Source organism: Stegodyphus dumicola, chromosome 9, assembly GCF_044657685.1.
Source record: "Stegodyphus dumicola isolate Sdum_Otavi_A_Nest chromosome 9, ASM4465768v1".
NCBI lineage: Eukaryota > Metazoa > Arthropoda > Arachnida > Araneae > Eresidae > Stegodyphus > Stegodyphus dumicola.
Window position 1 is genome coordinate 89,512,892 of NC_140776.1, and position 17,453 is coordinate 89,530,344.

At 33.0% G+C, this 17,453-nt stretch overlaps 1 protein-coding gene across 1 annotated transcript in view; it reads left to right on the forward strand.

The window, feature by feature from the left end:
* The window catches only part of LOC146995410 (uncharacterized), a 40,131-nt gene that overhangs the window by 1,124 nt on the left and 21,554 nt on the right, over window positions 1–17,453 (forward strand). The window contains exons 2-3 of the mRNA XM_085823111.1: window positions 1,410–3,444; window positions 3,513–3,647. Of these exons, the coding sequence (XP_085679237.1) occupies window positions 1,410–3,444; window positions 3,513–3,647 (2,170 nt within the window). The remainder of the gene's footprint in view (window positions 1–1,409; window positions 3,445–3,512; window positions 3,648–17,453) is intronic.

The following is a 17,453-nucleotide window of genomic DNA, read 5'->3' on the forward strand; positions in this document are numbered from 1 at the left end:
AACAATCGTATAAATGGACTAGTTTTGACAGTAATTATTTTAATTTCTGGAATAAGTTACAAGGTGTTTAAATTAAACTGTCTTGTTCAAATAATATTGCCTAAGATTTTAAGCTTACTAGTTTTCATTACATGTTAGCATAAATCCTAATTAGCCTATTAAATTGTTTCATGCACACACACATCTATAAAAGTACGAGTTTCTTATGCCAATAACACCTACCTTGTTACAGTGGTTCACCTGCTACTGGCAGTAAGTTCTTGTGGGCTTGAAATTTACATTAATTTCTTATCTAAAAACACTTATATAAGGGGTTTTGTTTATTTATACTTGTTGCAGTGGAATATGAAAATGTTTCATTGTATTAATAAGTTATATAACTTTTAAAATTTTTGAAAAAAGTTAAGAAAATTATATGGAAAATAAGCAATCTAGTGAGCCTTCCACAGTAATATAATGTCAAACACGATTGATGAATGTGAATATTTCACTCCAAAATTACATAAGAATAGCCTAAAATATTTAATTACTGCAAATAAACTGTTAAATATACAAATTGTTTTTTTCTTTGTGTATCATATTTTAGCACTTATACATGTTTTCAATAATTCAAGAAAAATGAATTTTTTTAATGACTAATGATGTTTTATGCTCTTAAATATAAACATTCATAGGCACACAAGTAAATTTGTACTTCTGGTTGTGAACATATCATTTGTAAAAATGTTTAGAAAAAGAGCCAGTAACTTTATATTTGAATGGTACGAATGAATGTGGTTAATCTTATTCTTATCCATCAACTGATGGTTAATCTTATTCTTTTTATAACTGTATTATCACCATTTTGAATGTAATTCCATAACCAAGTGTTGTTTTCAAATAACTGAAGAAAGAAATATTTAGGATGTAGCAATTATATATACATGAGCAATTGTATGTTACCTGAGGATGTATCAATTAAATATTACTTATGTTATATGCATTTGACATATGACAACAAACATGTGCTAATTATTTGCACTTTTCAAAACTTTATGACAGCATCCATGGCTCTTTTTAGCCCAAAAGAGTTAATAGTTTTGTTTTAAGATTTTGCATTATTCACTCTAAATGGCTGCATCACTTTTTTGCGTTGTGCACTTTAAATGGCTATATCTCTTCAAATTGTTACCATCCAAACATTATCGCCCTGTATTATTTTTAAAGAAATTAAATGATGAACATTTTCCACAACGGTAACCCTTCCTTTAAGCAGATAGCTCTTGAGTGCTTTTCCATGATTAAATAAAAATACAATAAAACCCTTATTAGACTGTGCATGTATTTAAAGGATGGCGAATGCTTACGATTTTATAATTGTTTAACCTTTTGATACATGTTTATTTATTTGTTCTTTTTCATATTAAAAGGTGTGTGAACTTCACTTCAAGCAAGAGGATGTTCTGAGGCAAACTGAATTCTTTGATGAGAAAACTGGAAAGAAGATCATTATACCATTGTCATATCCTCGTTTAAAGAATGGTGCAATTCCAAGTCTGTTTCCTGATGGTCCGAGTCATCTTAGTTCCAGTGTTTCATCAAGGGAATCACCAGAGCATAAAAGACTCAAAAGAGAACAAGATGCACTCGAAAAAGCCTTAGCCTGTAGCTTAGCTGAAAAGGAAGAGTATGAACGAAAACAAATGTTTTATAATTTAGATGAACTAAAAATTTGTTTTAATACTGTGAATTTACCAGATAACTGGATAGTTATACACAGGCCTATACATACTATGATTCTTAATATTTCTAATGACAATCATCCAAGAATTCTAAAATCATTATTGATTGATTGTAATTTGAATATATCTGTAGTAATTAGAAATATACCTATTAAATCACTGAAGCAATATGTAATCCCATCAAAAATTAACAACCTTAAAGATCTTTTAAGTATTTTAGAGAAATTAGACCTACTTGCCTCAAATGATTCATCTGAAGACAGTATTCAAAATTATTTACAAATTGTAAATGAATTAATGACAATTTTAAAAGAGAAAATTCCACATAAAAACAATGAAATAAATTTTCTCGTTGAGCAACTATCAAACTTGAATTCAGAAAAACAACAATATAGGTATTCTGCAGACTTTCTAATATTTTCCACTTTACTTCACACAATTTCACCACATGCATATAATTTTATTCGAAATTCAGAAAATATTATTATGCCTCATCCACGGACCATTCAGAAAATTTTTTCAGATTTTAATATATATCCGATAAATGAACAATACAACCAAAAGTTCCTAAGCTACATAAAATTTAAATTTCAAGAACTATCAGAAAAAGATCTGCTTGTTATTTTAATGATTGATAAAATTCATCTAAATCAAGCATTTGATTATAAAGGTGGTAATTTGTGTGGAATGTCATATAATTGCAAAAATGCTGCATCTAGTGCATATGTTTTCATGATTCGCAGCCTATTATCTGTTTATAAGGATGTTGTACATATTTTGCCGGTGAAAACACGTAGTGCAGATAATTTGTATATTTATATTAAAAAAATTGTTGTGGGATTAGAAAATATTGGGTTTAAAATTATTGCTATTGTCACTGACAATAATTCGATTAATAAAAAGGCTATGTCTCTGTTTTCCGAACCACCTAAAGTTAGTATTGTTTATCAAAACCCTGTTGACAAATCTAGGCCAATGTTTTTTATTATTGATACAGTGCATATTTTAAAATGCATTAGAAATAACTGGATAAATCAAAAAAATAATAATCAGAGTACGTTTTTCCCAAGTTTTGATGATGCTTCACATATTGAAACTGCATCTTTTTCTTGTATTAAAAAATTACATGAATCTGAAACTGGTAAGTTATTAAAGTATGCTTATGGTCTGACAATAAAAGCTCTATATCCAACTAACTTAGAAAAACAAAGTGTAAAGCTTGCATTGCAGATTTTTAATGATAATGTTGTTGAAGCATTATTTTCTTTTGGGCAGCAGAAAGAAATAATAAATTTCCAAGAAACTGGAAACTTTATTAAAATAATAAACACATGGTGGTCAATTGTAAATGTGAAATCTATTTTTAAAGGGGTTCATAAAAATAATGTATTTGAAACACCTTTCACTGTGGCAGAAAATGATGAAAAATATGTTTTTATGAATAACTTTTTGAATTGGCTAGATAGTTGGAAAAATTTGAATTTAACCTCTGGTTGCCTAACCAAAGAAACTCACTTTGCAGTATACCATACAACGTATGCTTTAATTGAGATATCAAGGTATTGTATAAATGAGTTGGGTTTTAAATACCTTTTACTTGGAAAAATACAAACAGATATGTTAGAGGCTAGATTTGGTAAATACAGGCAACTGGCTGGAGCTCACCATAATATTTCTATCAGACAGGTTTATGAAATAGAGGGTAAATTAATTATAATAGAGGGTAATTACCGACCCTAATAAATTCTTCAAAATTTGGAAATATTCCTCTTCATGTATCTGATTTTAAAGACACTGAAGAACAAACTTTTGATGACACTGATGTACAAACATTCATAGATGAAATAACAGTTGAAGATAATGATATACACGACATAAAATTGGATGTACCTATTTTGACTTATATAGCTGGATATTGCTGTTATAGTATGCTAAAAAAGTTAAAATGTGATGTATGTAAATCCAATATTACTATTGATAAGGAGTTAGCTTTAGAAAACGATGAAAATATTCATTCATGGATTAAGGTTTTTGATAGAGGTCTTATGTATCCTCATCCTGATATTTTACATGCTGTTATATACAATTTTATTGTTGTTAAGAAACTTATTTCAGATGAATATGAGCAAAAATTTTTATTTTCAGCAAATCCACGAGTTACAGTGTGTAAAATTACTCTAAATTTACTTCATGAAAATTTTTTTTTAGAGTTGAATGACTGTCCTAAACTTCATGACCCTCAAATTATTTTGAAAAACATCATACAAGCATCAACGAATATTTTTCTAAATAATTACTGCAAAAAGTTGAATGATAATCTTTTAAGTAACAATTTAAATAAGCAACGGAAATTGAAAACATTAAAAAAATAATTTATGCATACAGCAGAAATGACATATACTATGTTTATAAGTTAGTAAACTTTATAAAATAAGATAGTGACACTAATCTATTGTTTCTTATTATCTTCAGACTTAATTTGTAATTCATTTTATCTAAAAGAATATTTTTTGCAGAATGTAGATAGTATGTTAAATAAAAAAATAGTGCTTTTTCTATTTGTGTTGTGAAATCTTTACCAACTCTTTCAAAATGCATGCACACACACACAAAAAAAAAGCATTTGTAATAGATAACTAATTATGACAGTAAAGTGCTAAAGTTGTTAAGTCTCTTATATAATATCATTTTGTGCAAAATAGGTGTATTTATTGTAAACTAGAGAAATATTGATTTTTGAAGATAAAATACTTTGCCAATTAATATTACTATTGTTTAGATTTTGAAATCAGTATCTTGCAATTTTTTAATATTATTTTAATTGAAGCAGACATGTTTATTACATTAATTTTACACTGTAAGAAGAAAATAAATACAATTTGTTTTTACCTACAATTCCATATGAGTCATTTTTATAGATATTCATGCATTTTTATGGAGGAAATTCACTGTATTCTTATACAATATTTTCATTGTAATACATGCTAAATTCTGTCAAAACTAAAATTAAATACTTTGGAATTAAAATTTCTAATGATGTGGTTGTACATATACAGGGGAAAACTTATCAAAAATAAATTGAGTAAAAAAATATTTTTAATCCTTCCCAGCTGTAAGGCTTCATGCAGTTATACTAAACTATTTTGATATTAAAAAGACTTAACTGTAATAAAAAATAAGTAGCATCAAGTTACATAAATAAATAGTCATCCCACCCTTTTTCCCACTGTAGTATGCAATGCCATTTCCTATTACTTCCAGTTATAAATTTACTGGTACAAAAAATTCAGGCCAAAAAAAATAAATAAATAAAATCCTTTTTATATGTTTTGCATCCTAATTGTGTTGCTTTCCTTTAATAAAAATCTGAATTATTTTGAAAATTTTAAATCTTACTTTACATCTTAACAATCAGGCTATATTTATTTTCATTTCTAATAGGAAAATACGTAAAACTTGTTATTCTTTTAATTCTAAGAATTGAGGACATTTGATCTATTTAGATGTTTTAAAAGTTCCTACTGATTACCCTGATAAAAATTCCAGTAAATACATATATAAACTTCATATTTATCATTTGCTAAAAAATTCTCAAATAAGTTACAATAAAATGCTTTCAGGAACAAAAATTTACAAGTTACAAAAAAAATTATATGCACATAATTAGACAAAAGGGGTGTTACAAACATTTAACAATAAGAATGAAACATAAGAATTTTGAATTCCTAGCAAGTGTCAAGTTTGTTGAATTTTTACAATTTTTCTTTTTTTTTATTATTATTGGGGAAGATGCAGTTATGTATTCTCAAATAATGATCTAATTTAAAATGCCTAAATATATGAAATGTTTTGCTACCCTATTTTAAAACTACCAATGAATAAATATTGATAGATGCTAAAAAATAGTATTTTTCAAATCATTCTCCAGGTTTCTCATCTGTTAAGAAATTCAGTCTCACACTGAAGTGAAAAAAAAGCGGAAAATCACTAAACAATTATGTGTAAATTTGTATTTATGAGAAACAGAAAATGCCGTTAAAAATTGATTTAAATTAATTTAAGGATTTTTAGTGTTAATCAATTGTAAACTTGCTTAATTATGCGTTATTCTCTTTGTTAAGGAAGAAAATATTTAATAAAATATATATTCTTCAGAAAGCAAACCAGCATCAGCCAGATATTCAGTATATATTTATTACTACTAATCTGAAGTATGTTGAATTAATTTCTTTACTATACTGTTATTATTTTAAGCATAAAAATATATAAGGAAAGTAAGGTTAGGTATTTGAAATTAGAAAATGCAGTCGATGAAATCAAATCGGAATATATATATTTGCACACACACACACACATATATATATATTTAAAACCAAACGATATAGTAAGCCTTATGCAAGGAAATAAAAACTACTTTTCATTTTCTCTCCTCTTAAAGGAATAACAGCGATAAGTGGTTTCATGTGGCAACCATGCTTTCTGTATATAAGGACGACTTTAGTGACGTAGTGTGCGGCGTGCCGTGGCTTCGTTTATAGGAGGTACTGGTCTGGCCCCTTCAAATTCCGTCGGCGGAAAGTCAAGTGGAAATTCCGTGCGGAAGTGACGTTTATTGCATAGCAACCAGTCTATCTCACCTCTACATTGCTCCAGGCCACGGAGTATAAAGAAGGAGGGGAAACTGGTATTACAACTTTTCCCAAAAATGGTCCACTTTTGCGCATTATTTATAGAGGGCGCTGCAATCGTTAGCTTTTCTACTTTTCGTAGGATTTGACATAGGCAGCAATACAGAAAATATTGATTTGATATCAATTTCCATCATGACTAATTCTTGTAATGCAACCTGCTTCGTCCCTGGATGCAACAGTGGTTATACATCTGTTAGGCAGAAGAATAAAAGCTTGGGAATCAAGAATCCAAGTATATTTAGAACTCCAAAGGTGAGCAACATTTATAGTATCATGCCTAATCAGACGAATTTATATAACTTTACAGAACGTCTGGATTGCTAGTAAATAAGAGGGTATTTAAAAAGTAATAGATTGGAAATTAGTTAAATATTTCACATAACTTATGTGCATTTGCATTTCGTGCATGAAAGCAGGCAATCCTGAGATTTTAAAGTTAAATAAATTTCTGGAATTATGCAAGAATGATGGAATATTTGTCTCTTCTTTAAGTTAATCTTAAGTTAATCTTCTTTTCTGTAAATGAAATAATTTCATTTACAGAAAAGAAGATTAACTTATTTCCCCTTCTTTTCCGTTTGAAGTAGGTTTTTATAATAAATGGAAATGAACACTGTGCTGCTTGTTATTTAATTGAACTTGTTTCTTTCACTGCGAGTCTTTAATCGTTGAAAAAGAGATATTAAACTGAGAATAAAAAAAGTAAATAATTACTGCAAGAGAAAACCGACTTTAGTTTTATGTAGTTAATGATATTTTTTAAATACCGCAGCAAGCATACATTAGGTATTCTGATATTAAACTGGTAGTTTTTTGCAACAAATATAATAAGAGTCTATTAGTAAATGATCAGTTCAATAAATGAAAATAAAAAATAGGGGATCTTTTCCAGTAAAACATAACACATGCAAAGCATTTTTTTTTTTTTTTTTTTTTTTTTTTCAAAAAAGCTATATGCACCAATTTGAAACTTTACAGCGAGAAAATATCATAACATTATAACTGTGATAAAATTTTTCTGAACATAAGAAATTCATCTTTTAGGCTATTGAATGGGATAGAATTTTCCTCCTTTGGAAAGAAAAGAGGACATGTACTTTTCAAATAAAAAAGATTTGCATTATATTTTTAGTTAAAATACTGCTGTTGACTTTTCCGCTAAATCCTATGTGATATATCTGACTTCGAATCTAAAATTTCTGAAGAACACAAAAACCTTGTCTAAAACTTAAAGGTTTATTCAACTTCAACTTCAAAAATGATGAAAACTTAACATCATAAACGAAAACTTAACATCTTAGGTGGAAAACATTCAAAGTGCTTTAAAGTAACAGCTTTCCCGGCACGGTGAAGAACACTTTCTTTTAAAAGACAGAATCCATCTAGCCCTTTCGGCATATATCTCCATTCGCTGAATTCAGACTTCCGTTCCTACGTGTTTTGGACTTAAACGGCCGGACTGGAACTAGAACAGGACTGGAACCGGAACAAAACGAGAACCGGAACAGGACTGGATCGGAACAAGACGGGAACCGGAACAGGACGGGAACCGGAATCTGTCATCCCCTGGCTTCCTCCCCGAGCAGGTCCACTCTGGTTCGAACTAAAATGAACTGCGGTGCCACTAAGGGCCCTATTACTTCTCTAGACGCGCGCGCTTACCCGGGACAATTCCGAGAAACGAGATTCTAGTAGTACGGCTTTAAGCGGCAGGCTTCCGAGAAATGTTTCGTCTAGCTAGGAGGAACGTGTCCCGGCTGCATATTTCACAAGTGCACATCAGCGTAGCCACTGAGGGAGGGGTTTCGAAAATGGACCAATGAGCTTCTTCTGCTCTTGTGAGGCTAAATCTTCATGTATGTGAGCGTATGTTGTTTATATTATAATATGCATTTGTTTCACAGTTATAAATGTTTAGCGTAATAGTAGAAAATCTCGTAGTGCTTTCGTTTTATGAGTTTAATTAATCGCTGACATTTCATTTTCGCGATTTTTATTACGCATTGATATTTGGATTGATGTTCATGGCATATTACCGCTCGTCACACCGAGAAAATGACTGAAACTACAATTAGCCTCGGATATTATGCATTTAATAACAACTGTGGATTAAAAGAATTCATTTGTATAGTTTTTTATATTTTTTATTGAGATAAGAAGGACTGGAAGTGTTACAATGAATCTAGTGTTTTCTTATTTCACTGCCTGCATTCTTTTGATTTTGAAAGTGTAATATTCAGAATACATATTGTGTATGATATGATTATATCCATTGTTAATATTAAAATTTATATGGGAATAAATTGAATATATTCGTTGTGAATAGATAAATTCATTCTGTTTGATGAGTATTTTTTGTGTAGACAGTATATTTAAGACTGAGCAGTTATTAAATGTGAAATTTAACAGACTAAATGCAAATTAGTGAATTACGAATGCAAATTAGTGACATTCGCTTTAAATAAAGTTCTGCATTGGCTATTATTATAGAACATCTTTTTCATATAGACTGAAATAAAAAGGGCTGGTTTCTATTTACGTACATAACTGGTGTAAATATTTTTCTCATATGCATAGTTTTATGTAAAGATGGCATTTGGGCTCAGATGTGTATCACATATTTCTTTCGTCTTATTTATCACTTATTAAGTACTATTTCGCATGAATATTTTTGCGGAGTATCCAACATGTGTTTGTATTTATTTCAAATTCTTTCAACCAGGTAGTGAAATCTTCATAATTGCTTATATTTGATCTAACTTCGCAATGAAAATTTTCAGAAAAAATAGACGATGTACAGAAAATTGCGTGGCAAAGTATTTTCAACCATCTTGCTTAAATCTTAAAGCGTGCGAGAGGTCATGTGACACGACAGAAATATTACTGGATGCTCATTGGGCCATCTTAGAAGCCACTCCCTCGGTGGCTACACAGATGTTCACTTGTGAAATATGCGTCCCGGCTATGAGCAACATTTTAAAACTTTTCCGAAAATGTTCCGGCTGGAGACGTGTTCCTCGAACGTTCAACCAATCAGACGAAAGTTCTGCTTCTGAAGGTTCACGGGTAACTTTCAATATGGCGATGGCTCTCACTGTGATGGACGGTGGAAATAGAGGCCGATTTAATTAATTATTGCTGTTTTGTTGTAATACAACTGCCTGAGTCATTTTTTAAATGTTTATATATTCATTAAATATATAATCGTGGAAATTTCAGTATTTTACGACATTCTTGCAGTTCGGATTTGTTTACAAATTGTTCGTCGCCAAAAGTTCGCCGAATTTGTCGTATTTCGTGCTGATCGTGTATAATCTCTGTTATATAATAGAATTTTATTTCTTTAATTTAAGTTGAAAAATTTTTAAAAATCCGTTTGTATATGCGCGGCTTTTCTCCTAATTACTTATTTTTGAAATTGTTAATTGCATAATCAGTGACACATTTTAAACAGCATAAAAGATGTATAAAAAAAGAAAAGCATAGCTTATGTAATAATGAGAATACTCATTAAATTTGTCTATTATTTTCATGTTATTAATGAAATACTTTTTGGATTATAAATGCATTAGAAACTATACTTTTATTGTAAATGCTACATATTGAAACATTGGAAATTTATGGATTTATTATTATGCATGATGAAAAACATTTGTATATACATTCATTAATATAAATCTTATTCATTACATTAATACTAATAAATATATATTAACAACTTCTAAACCATCGCATCTCTCTATCTGTATGTAAATATATGACTTATTATAGTAATCTCAGGTTATTCATATATATGTATGTATGAATACAAAAATGAACATTGCCAAGAAGTTTATTTGAAGTTGCTTTTAATTCAGATAACGATTTTGTAATTGGCAGCAACTATAGTTATCAGTTCCTTGCAAATTATTATGGGTATGTAATAATCAGTTGAAAAAAAAATTGATGAGTATTTGAGTACTAAAGAGTGACATTTTGTTATTGGGTAAATTCATAATTATATCATACGTATGATCTACGTAATAAAAACATGACTAATAAATAATAAGAAATGTAACAGCTGTACATTTATAACATTTGATTACTTAAAACAGTGCACATCTGATTATCACCTTCATGTCTGTTTACATAATGAATTGCACTTTCCAATTAAGTGCACGGGCCTACTAGTGGCCGAAGCGTCGTTGAACACTGGTAGTTCTGTCTCAGGTTAGAATGCCGCGAACGGGCTGGCTACATGACGTTTCCTTGGTTTGCCCCCATTTGTAACTAGTATACGAGCCAGTTTTAAAAAATCTTCTACAAAGGGATCCCTCCTGTTGTTATCCCTCGATGCTTTGCGGTAATCACATAAAACAAACTGAGCCCACCAGCGGCCGAGCGGTAAAGTCGCTGAACACTGGTAGTTCGGTCCGAGGTTCAAATCCCGCGAACGGGCTAGCTGCATGGGCGCTTTCGTGGTTTTCTCCACGTGTAACGTGTATACGAGCCAGTTTCCCTTAGAAAGTCCTCCACGAAGGCATCCCTTCCCTTAGGCAGATAGCCCTAGTGTGCTTTGCTGTAATCTCAATAAACCAAACCATAAAACAAGCTTATGATGTGAACACCTAATTTCTAGAGTTGGTATAATTAATGTGTTTTAGGTATATTACCGAGTGTTCTATGGGACAGTAAACAACTCGCACATGTTTGATTGCTCATGTATTCATATGCTTTATTTGATCTTCATTTTGCTGAATAGTATCTGCTGGCTGTGAGGAGGTAAATATCAGCCATATAGATTTTTGTCATAGAAGGTCTTTTTTTTTTTTTTTTTTTTTTTTTTTTGTCTGTTTGTTTCAATGGACAGAACAGTAATTATGAGCCATAAAGTTAGTCAGAAAATGCTTTCACCAGGTCACAAATTTTCCAGTGAGCCATCACATTTTCATTGAAATGCAGACAACAGAAAATACACATAAGCGATGTGTGATAAATAGACTTATCCAGCACATATTTTTAAACTATTCTTAGGTGTATACAGAATTTAGCTATTAGTGATGTAATTGATTGCTATAACCAGAAGCAGTGGCGTAGCGACGGGGGGGCAAGGGGGTGCATGATGCCCCGGGCGCTGCTCCTAGAGGGGCGCCAAATGGTTTCCAAACAATACTTTCCGGAAAATTTCAGTTTTTATTTTGATCGATTTCTGGAAAATATATTTAAAATTAATAACTATTGTAATATAATTAATTATTTATTTTCTTGATTTGTCTGATAAGATGTGTAATAAAATGTTTGCAGTACATCAACCAAAACGTTCTTTCTGACCATTTTATTTCTCCAAAGTAGAGATATATTTTTACTTTTTTAAACGAAATGCACGTATATCTCCCGCTTTTTATTTTAAAACGATAACACGACCTTGTCCCGAATTTCTCAAACATATCCAGTTTCCAAAATCCGATTCCATAATCTGGAAATAACATTTTTTGAAAATCCTAACGCTTCCGCTACAATGGATTGCGTTTGACTCTCCTGTAAACGACTGATGGCCTTCCAGTCTACCGATTCAACTAAGTCATCTTGCTAAAACATCGGACTGACTGCTACAAACAGTCAACTCTTTTTCAATTGTTGCCCACCAGCGGCCGAGCGGTAAAGTCGCTGAACACTGGTAGTTCGGTCCGAGGTTCGAATCCCGCGAACAGGCTGGCTACATGGGTGTTTTCGTGGTTTTCCCCATGTGTAACGTGTATACGAGCCAGTTTCCCTTAGAAAGTCCTCCACGAAGGCATCCCTCCTCTTAGGCAGATAGCCCTAGTGTGCTTTGCCATAATTAAATACACCACCACACCACTTTTCAATTGTTTTTAAATCTCCTACTACAAAAGGAATGCTGCAGGTCGCTTGTCACTCCTTATCTTAAACACATAGTTTTCGACGTCACAGACTAAATTTGCCTATTCCCAACTTTGTAAACAATATAATTTTCCTTTATAATCTATTCTATTTCCTGCTGTTCAAAAAGATTGTCGATTATATGGTTATTTCATACCGAACCCACAACATCCCCTAATTATTTTTGAGCAGTGAATGTGACTGCATGACGTTACTCCGCAGTAGAAAAGAAACGGAACCTAAAACTCCACTACAGATCTATAGAGAAAATGTTTTTCCAAACCTAAGAGTCTCACTTCAAATACTACTTACTATTTCATTATCAAATGCTAGCTATGAACGTTCGTTCAGCTAATTAAAATACATTTTCACATATTTATAATCAACAATGGGACAAGATCCCCTAAGCCATCTAGCATTTTTAAGTGTGGAAGGAAAAAAATTTGAAAGGATCGACTTTGATGAAGTAATGATAAATTTGCTTTTCAAGACTTTGATGAAGTAAATGACAAATTGGTGGAAGATATGCTTTTCAAGAGGGTTTGTAGTTCTGAATCCAGGTGTTGTTCATCCGCAAAGGCAGCAAAGTTTATTCGCGAAGGAACGGCTAGTTGTTCAATACGAGACAAGGTGTCTGCAACAATGTTCTGCGAACCCTCAATATAACGGATATCTTTTGAAAATTTCCCTATGAAGTCTAGGTGTCTCATTTGACGAGGAGAAGCTTTATCCTAACGCTGTTGAAAAGCATAGGTTAAGGGTTTGTGATCTGTTACGATCATGAAAACGCGTTCCTCTAGCATATGTCGAAAATATTTGACAGCTTCATAAACTCCTAACAATTCGCGATCGTGAGTGCTGTATCTGGTTTGTGCTGGTGAAAGTTTTTTTTAGAAAAATGTGAAAGTGGTCTCCATAATTCTTGATCTTTCTGTTGTAAAACTGCTCCTATAGCTGTTGTTGATCCACGCTGAGCAACGTCAACGTGGAGAGACATTAGGTTACTTTTGGGAAGCAGAGGATATGAAAAATATGCTACGCCTTCGCCGGGAATCGAACCGCGGACCTCTGGAGTACCAGCCCAGCGTGCAGAACCACTACACCACGAAGGCAGGCTAGGAAAGAGGGAAAAATACCTTATAAACGTAGAGTGATAATAGTTTAGATGCGGAAGGATACTGCAAAATTTGTTGCCGAAATTAAATCATTTTTGTATTTTTGGAACACTTCGCGGGATTCTGTGGTCCAGGTTATGTAACACGTTTATCGTTTTTCTTGCTTCAAACCAAAAAAGAATTTAGAGGAGCTTGTATGATCGCTGCATAAGGTAAGAAACGTTGATAAAAATTGAGCATAGCAAGATTCTTAAGTCCTTCACTGAAGATGGTACGGGTATATCGGGGATAGCGGTGACTGTGTCTGGAAGCGGTCGAACACCATCAGCGGAAGTTTCATGACCAAGAAAGGATACTCTCGGTTGGCCAAAAATGCATTTAGAAGGATTAAGACCGACACCGTACCTTTGAAAACGTTCAAAAACTGTTCTCAAATGTGGTAGGTGTTCTTGCTCTGAAGAGGAGGCGATTAAGACATCATCAAAATAAGGTACACAAAAGTCGAGGCCGATTAACATCTGATTCATGAAGCGTTGGAATGTTTGAGCAGCATTGCATAAGCCTAAAGTCATGACCCGAAACTCAAATGGTCCAAAAGTCGTAATAACCGCAGTTTTTGGAATATCAGCTGGGTTAACGGGCAATTGGTGATACGCCCGCCCAAGATCAAGGGTTGTAAAAATAGCTCTTCCCTCTGAAACTTGCATACAGTCTTGAATGTGAGAGACTGGGTAACGATCAGGAATTGTAGCTGCATTTAACCGACGATAATGGCCACACGGGCGTCAGTTACCATTTCGTTTCCGAATTAGATAGAGCCCATGAACTTTTTGAAGGACGGCAAATTCCCTGTTCTATCATGTATTGAAATTCTTCTTTGGCAGCTTTAAGCTTGTCCGGAGGTAAGCGTCTTGGTTTAGCTACAATTGGAGGTTCGGTAGTTTCAATATAATGTAGTACATCGTGCTTGGGTTCGAAAATACCTATAACTGGGCGCGTGTTTGTAGGGAATTCTCTGAGGAATTGATGCCATGGGGAGTTACCCGAAATCAGTTTAATGCTCAAATCTTGACTAATGCGAATTACTCTCGGAATATATCAAACGGTGATTCTTAAGATCGACAAGCAGAAAATTTTTGAAAAAAGTCAGCGCCACTAATAGGACTTGAAACAGTAGCAATAATGAATGGCCATTGGATGTTGCGGCGCAATTCTAAATCAACAGATATCAGGCGTTCATCAAAAGTTTGAATAGGAGTTCCATTTGCTACATAAAGTTGTAAGTTGGTAAGGCGCTTTTGTTCGTGAAAATGTGGTGGAATGACAGAAACATCAGCCCCGGTGTCTACAAGAAACCTCAAGTCCGAATTCTTTTCGATAACGAAAAGGCGTGCAAAATTCCGGCCGCTGTCGTTCACAACTTCGAGCAACGGCCCTTCTCGTTTCCCTGGTAGTTATAACGACACGGTGGGCGGCATTTGTTTGCCTTGTTTCCAAATTTGTGGTGGTTAAAAACAAATACTCGGGTTATGAATACCCGGCTTTCATAACGTTTCCTCAGTGGGCTACGACGTGTATTTCGACCACGTGATGTGGAGCGGTTGCGCTGAAATGTTTCAGCTTGATGGCTACTAACTGAGCAACCTGTTTGGACAAATCATCAATTTGAGCCTGTAACGCCACAATAGCAGGAGCCTGCACTGCGTTTATTTGAGCTGGAATTGTCAGCTCGTGAATTTTATCAGCGGTTTCGGGAAGATTTTTAAGTGGCTTCGTACTGGCTGCTAAAATGGTTTGCATGTTAGATGGGAGCCTATTCATCCATATTGTTTTGAGAATGTTATCCGTTAGGTTACCGGCGGCTAGACATTTTACATTTTAGACAGCGATTGAGAAGGCCTCATATCACCCAACCGTAAATCGTGCAATAACTGCTTGATTCTGTCTCGGATTCTTCATAAACAGAAATTAATTTTTTTTTAAAGATTTGTATTTGTCCGTCGCCGGTGAATTCAGAATTATTTCACGAGCTGATTGCAGTACCTCTGATTCTAACGCGGCGATCGCTGTATAAATTTGAGTTTCGTCGGCAGTAATGTGACTCAACTGCGCATAAAATTGAATGAACCATAACGATGGGTCTCGGCGACAAAAAGGCGGTGGCTTGCGACTCGCGAAAATTGTAAAGCAGCATCTTTGTCATCCACTTTAGATCAATCAAATATGCACAGTAATAATATGTATAGAAAAATAATCACTATGTATATAGTGACACAGTTTCTTGGTACTTGAAATCAGAGAAATTGGCGGCTCAAATACAGTAGACGATACATATATCCGCTGAAATTATGACAGAAATATGTTGAATCGCCGGAATGCGGCACAACGCTTGAAATGACAGGTGAAATGTCTTACTTGCATCTCATCACACTGGATAACTTACTGCTGCTCAGAATTTTGACATATAAACTCCATATTCGTGCAACATTGAAGGTTGCTATTCGTAATAAATACGTGTCACCAATTATGGTAGTACAATTTTTTGAGACAGATCGTTAAATAATTATAACAATTGAATAGAATAAATATGATATTGTTTTTGGTTGCTATGGGTTACCAGACTGGCAGAATTGAGTTGTAGTAGGCAAGTTGCCACATATCTATTTATCTATAATGTATATTAAACTTTTAATTGTTTAAAAACTGTACTTTTTAAAAACACTTATATAAATATGTAAAATAAATAACACCTTTTTAACTAATTCTAGATCATCGTACGTCTGATTTTTGTGCCGACACAGATGCATTTCCTAATCCAAGGCTAGTAGTTACGTAGTGATTATTCTTAATATATTTTTGAGTATTTTATGGCAGATTCAGCATTTTATTATTATTTGCATTATTTTCTTATTGAGAATATATTCTATATATTATATTACTGAAAGTTTTTAAGGGGGGCGCCAAAAAGGTATTTTGCCCCGGGCGCCAGTTATACTTGCTACGCCACTGACCAGAAGTGTGTTTATCTGTTACATGAAGTGCCAGAGTGGAGATCAAAGTGATTAACTTGATAGCAATCACCTTTCTATTATCTTTCATTACTAACAATAAAGTTTAAAAGCATGTGAGCGGTACAAAAGAACACGAAGAAGCGAATGTCACTTGAAAGGAAACGTCACTTTCGCCAATCTGAGCGATAACTGATTCTTGTTGGCTTTCAGCCTGTTTACCAAGTGAAGATGGTAACCCTATTTCGCCAAAGGCCGTTTCTCAGAACTGTTGCAGCAAACGTTTTGTCCCGGCAACAAACAGCCAGACAGACAGACAAAGTAGACAAATGTCTTGTTTTGCACCCGCTAAGTCTTTCTGCACCGATGGGCGAAAATTCAAACATAGGTGCGAAGGAAAGGTATATAGAAAGAGGGGCAATTTCGTATTTGAGGAGAGTAAAAAGTAACTTCGTACATTTTGTACGAGTTCAAAAGGCCAGAAAGAAAAGACGGGACAAAATAAAATTTAAAATAAATGGTCCAAAAATAATAGAGGGAAAAAAAGAGCCTATAGAAAGAAAAGGAAAAGAAGTAGAAAATATCCTAAAATACGATTGTGTCCATGAGTGTAGTTAAGGAGTTCATCTGCAAAAATTTGTGTCTTTAAGAAGCAAACTTTAGTCAAGTTAAATAAAAAAAATAAATGAATGAATTCCTACATGGTAATGTGTATGCCCTTATCTTGAGACCTAACTAGAAAAGACATATATCATCACAGAGATGTACATAATATTTTAACTAAAGTAACATTAAATATTACCGCTCCCAAAAAATTCATGTATATTTCATAAAAACAGTAATTGACAAAATCATAAATCCATACACAGTGTGAGAGCATTTCAGCAAAAATAAATTATACAGTTTAATTTTCTTAAATATTAGTTAAATATAAAATTAATTTATTAATTTAACCGTTGTAATTTATTATAGTACAAGTTTAACAAATTCCGTCACACTGTATTTTTATTTGCTCATAATTCTAAGTTAGAGACCTGA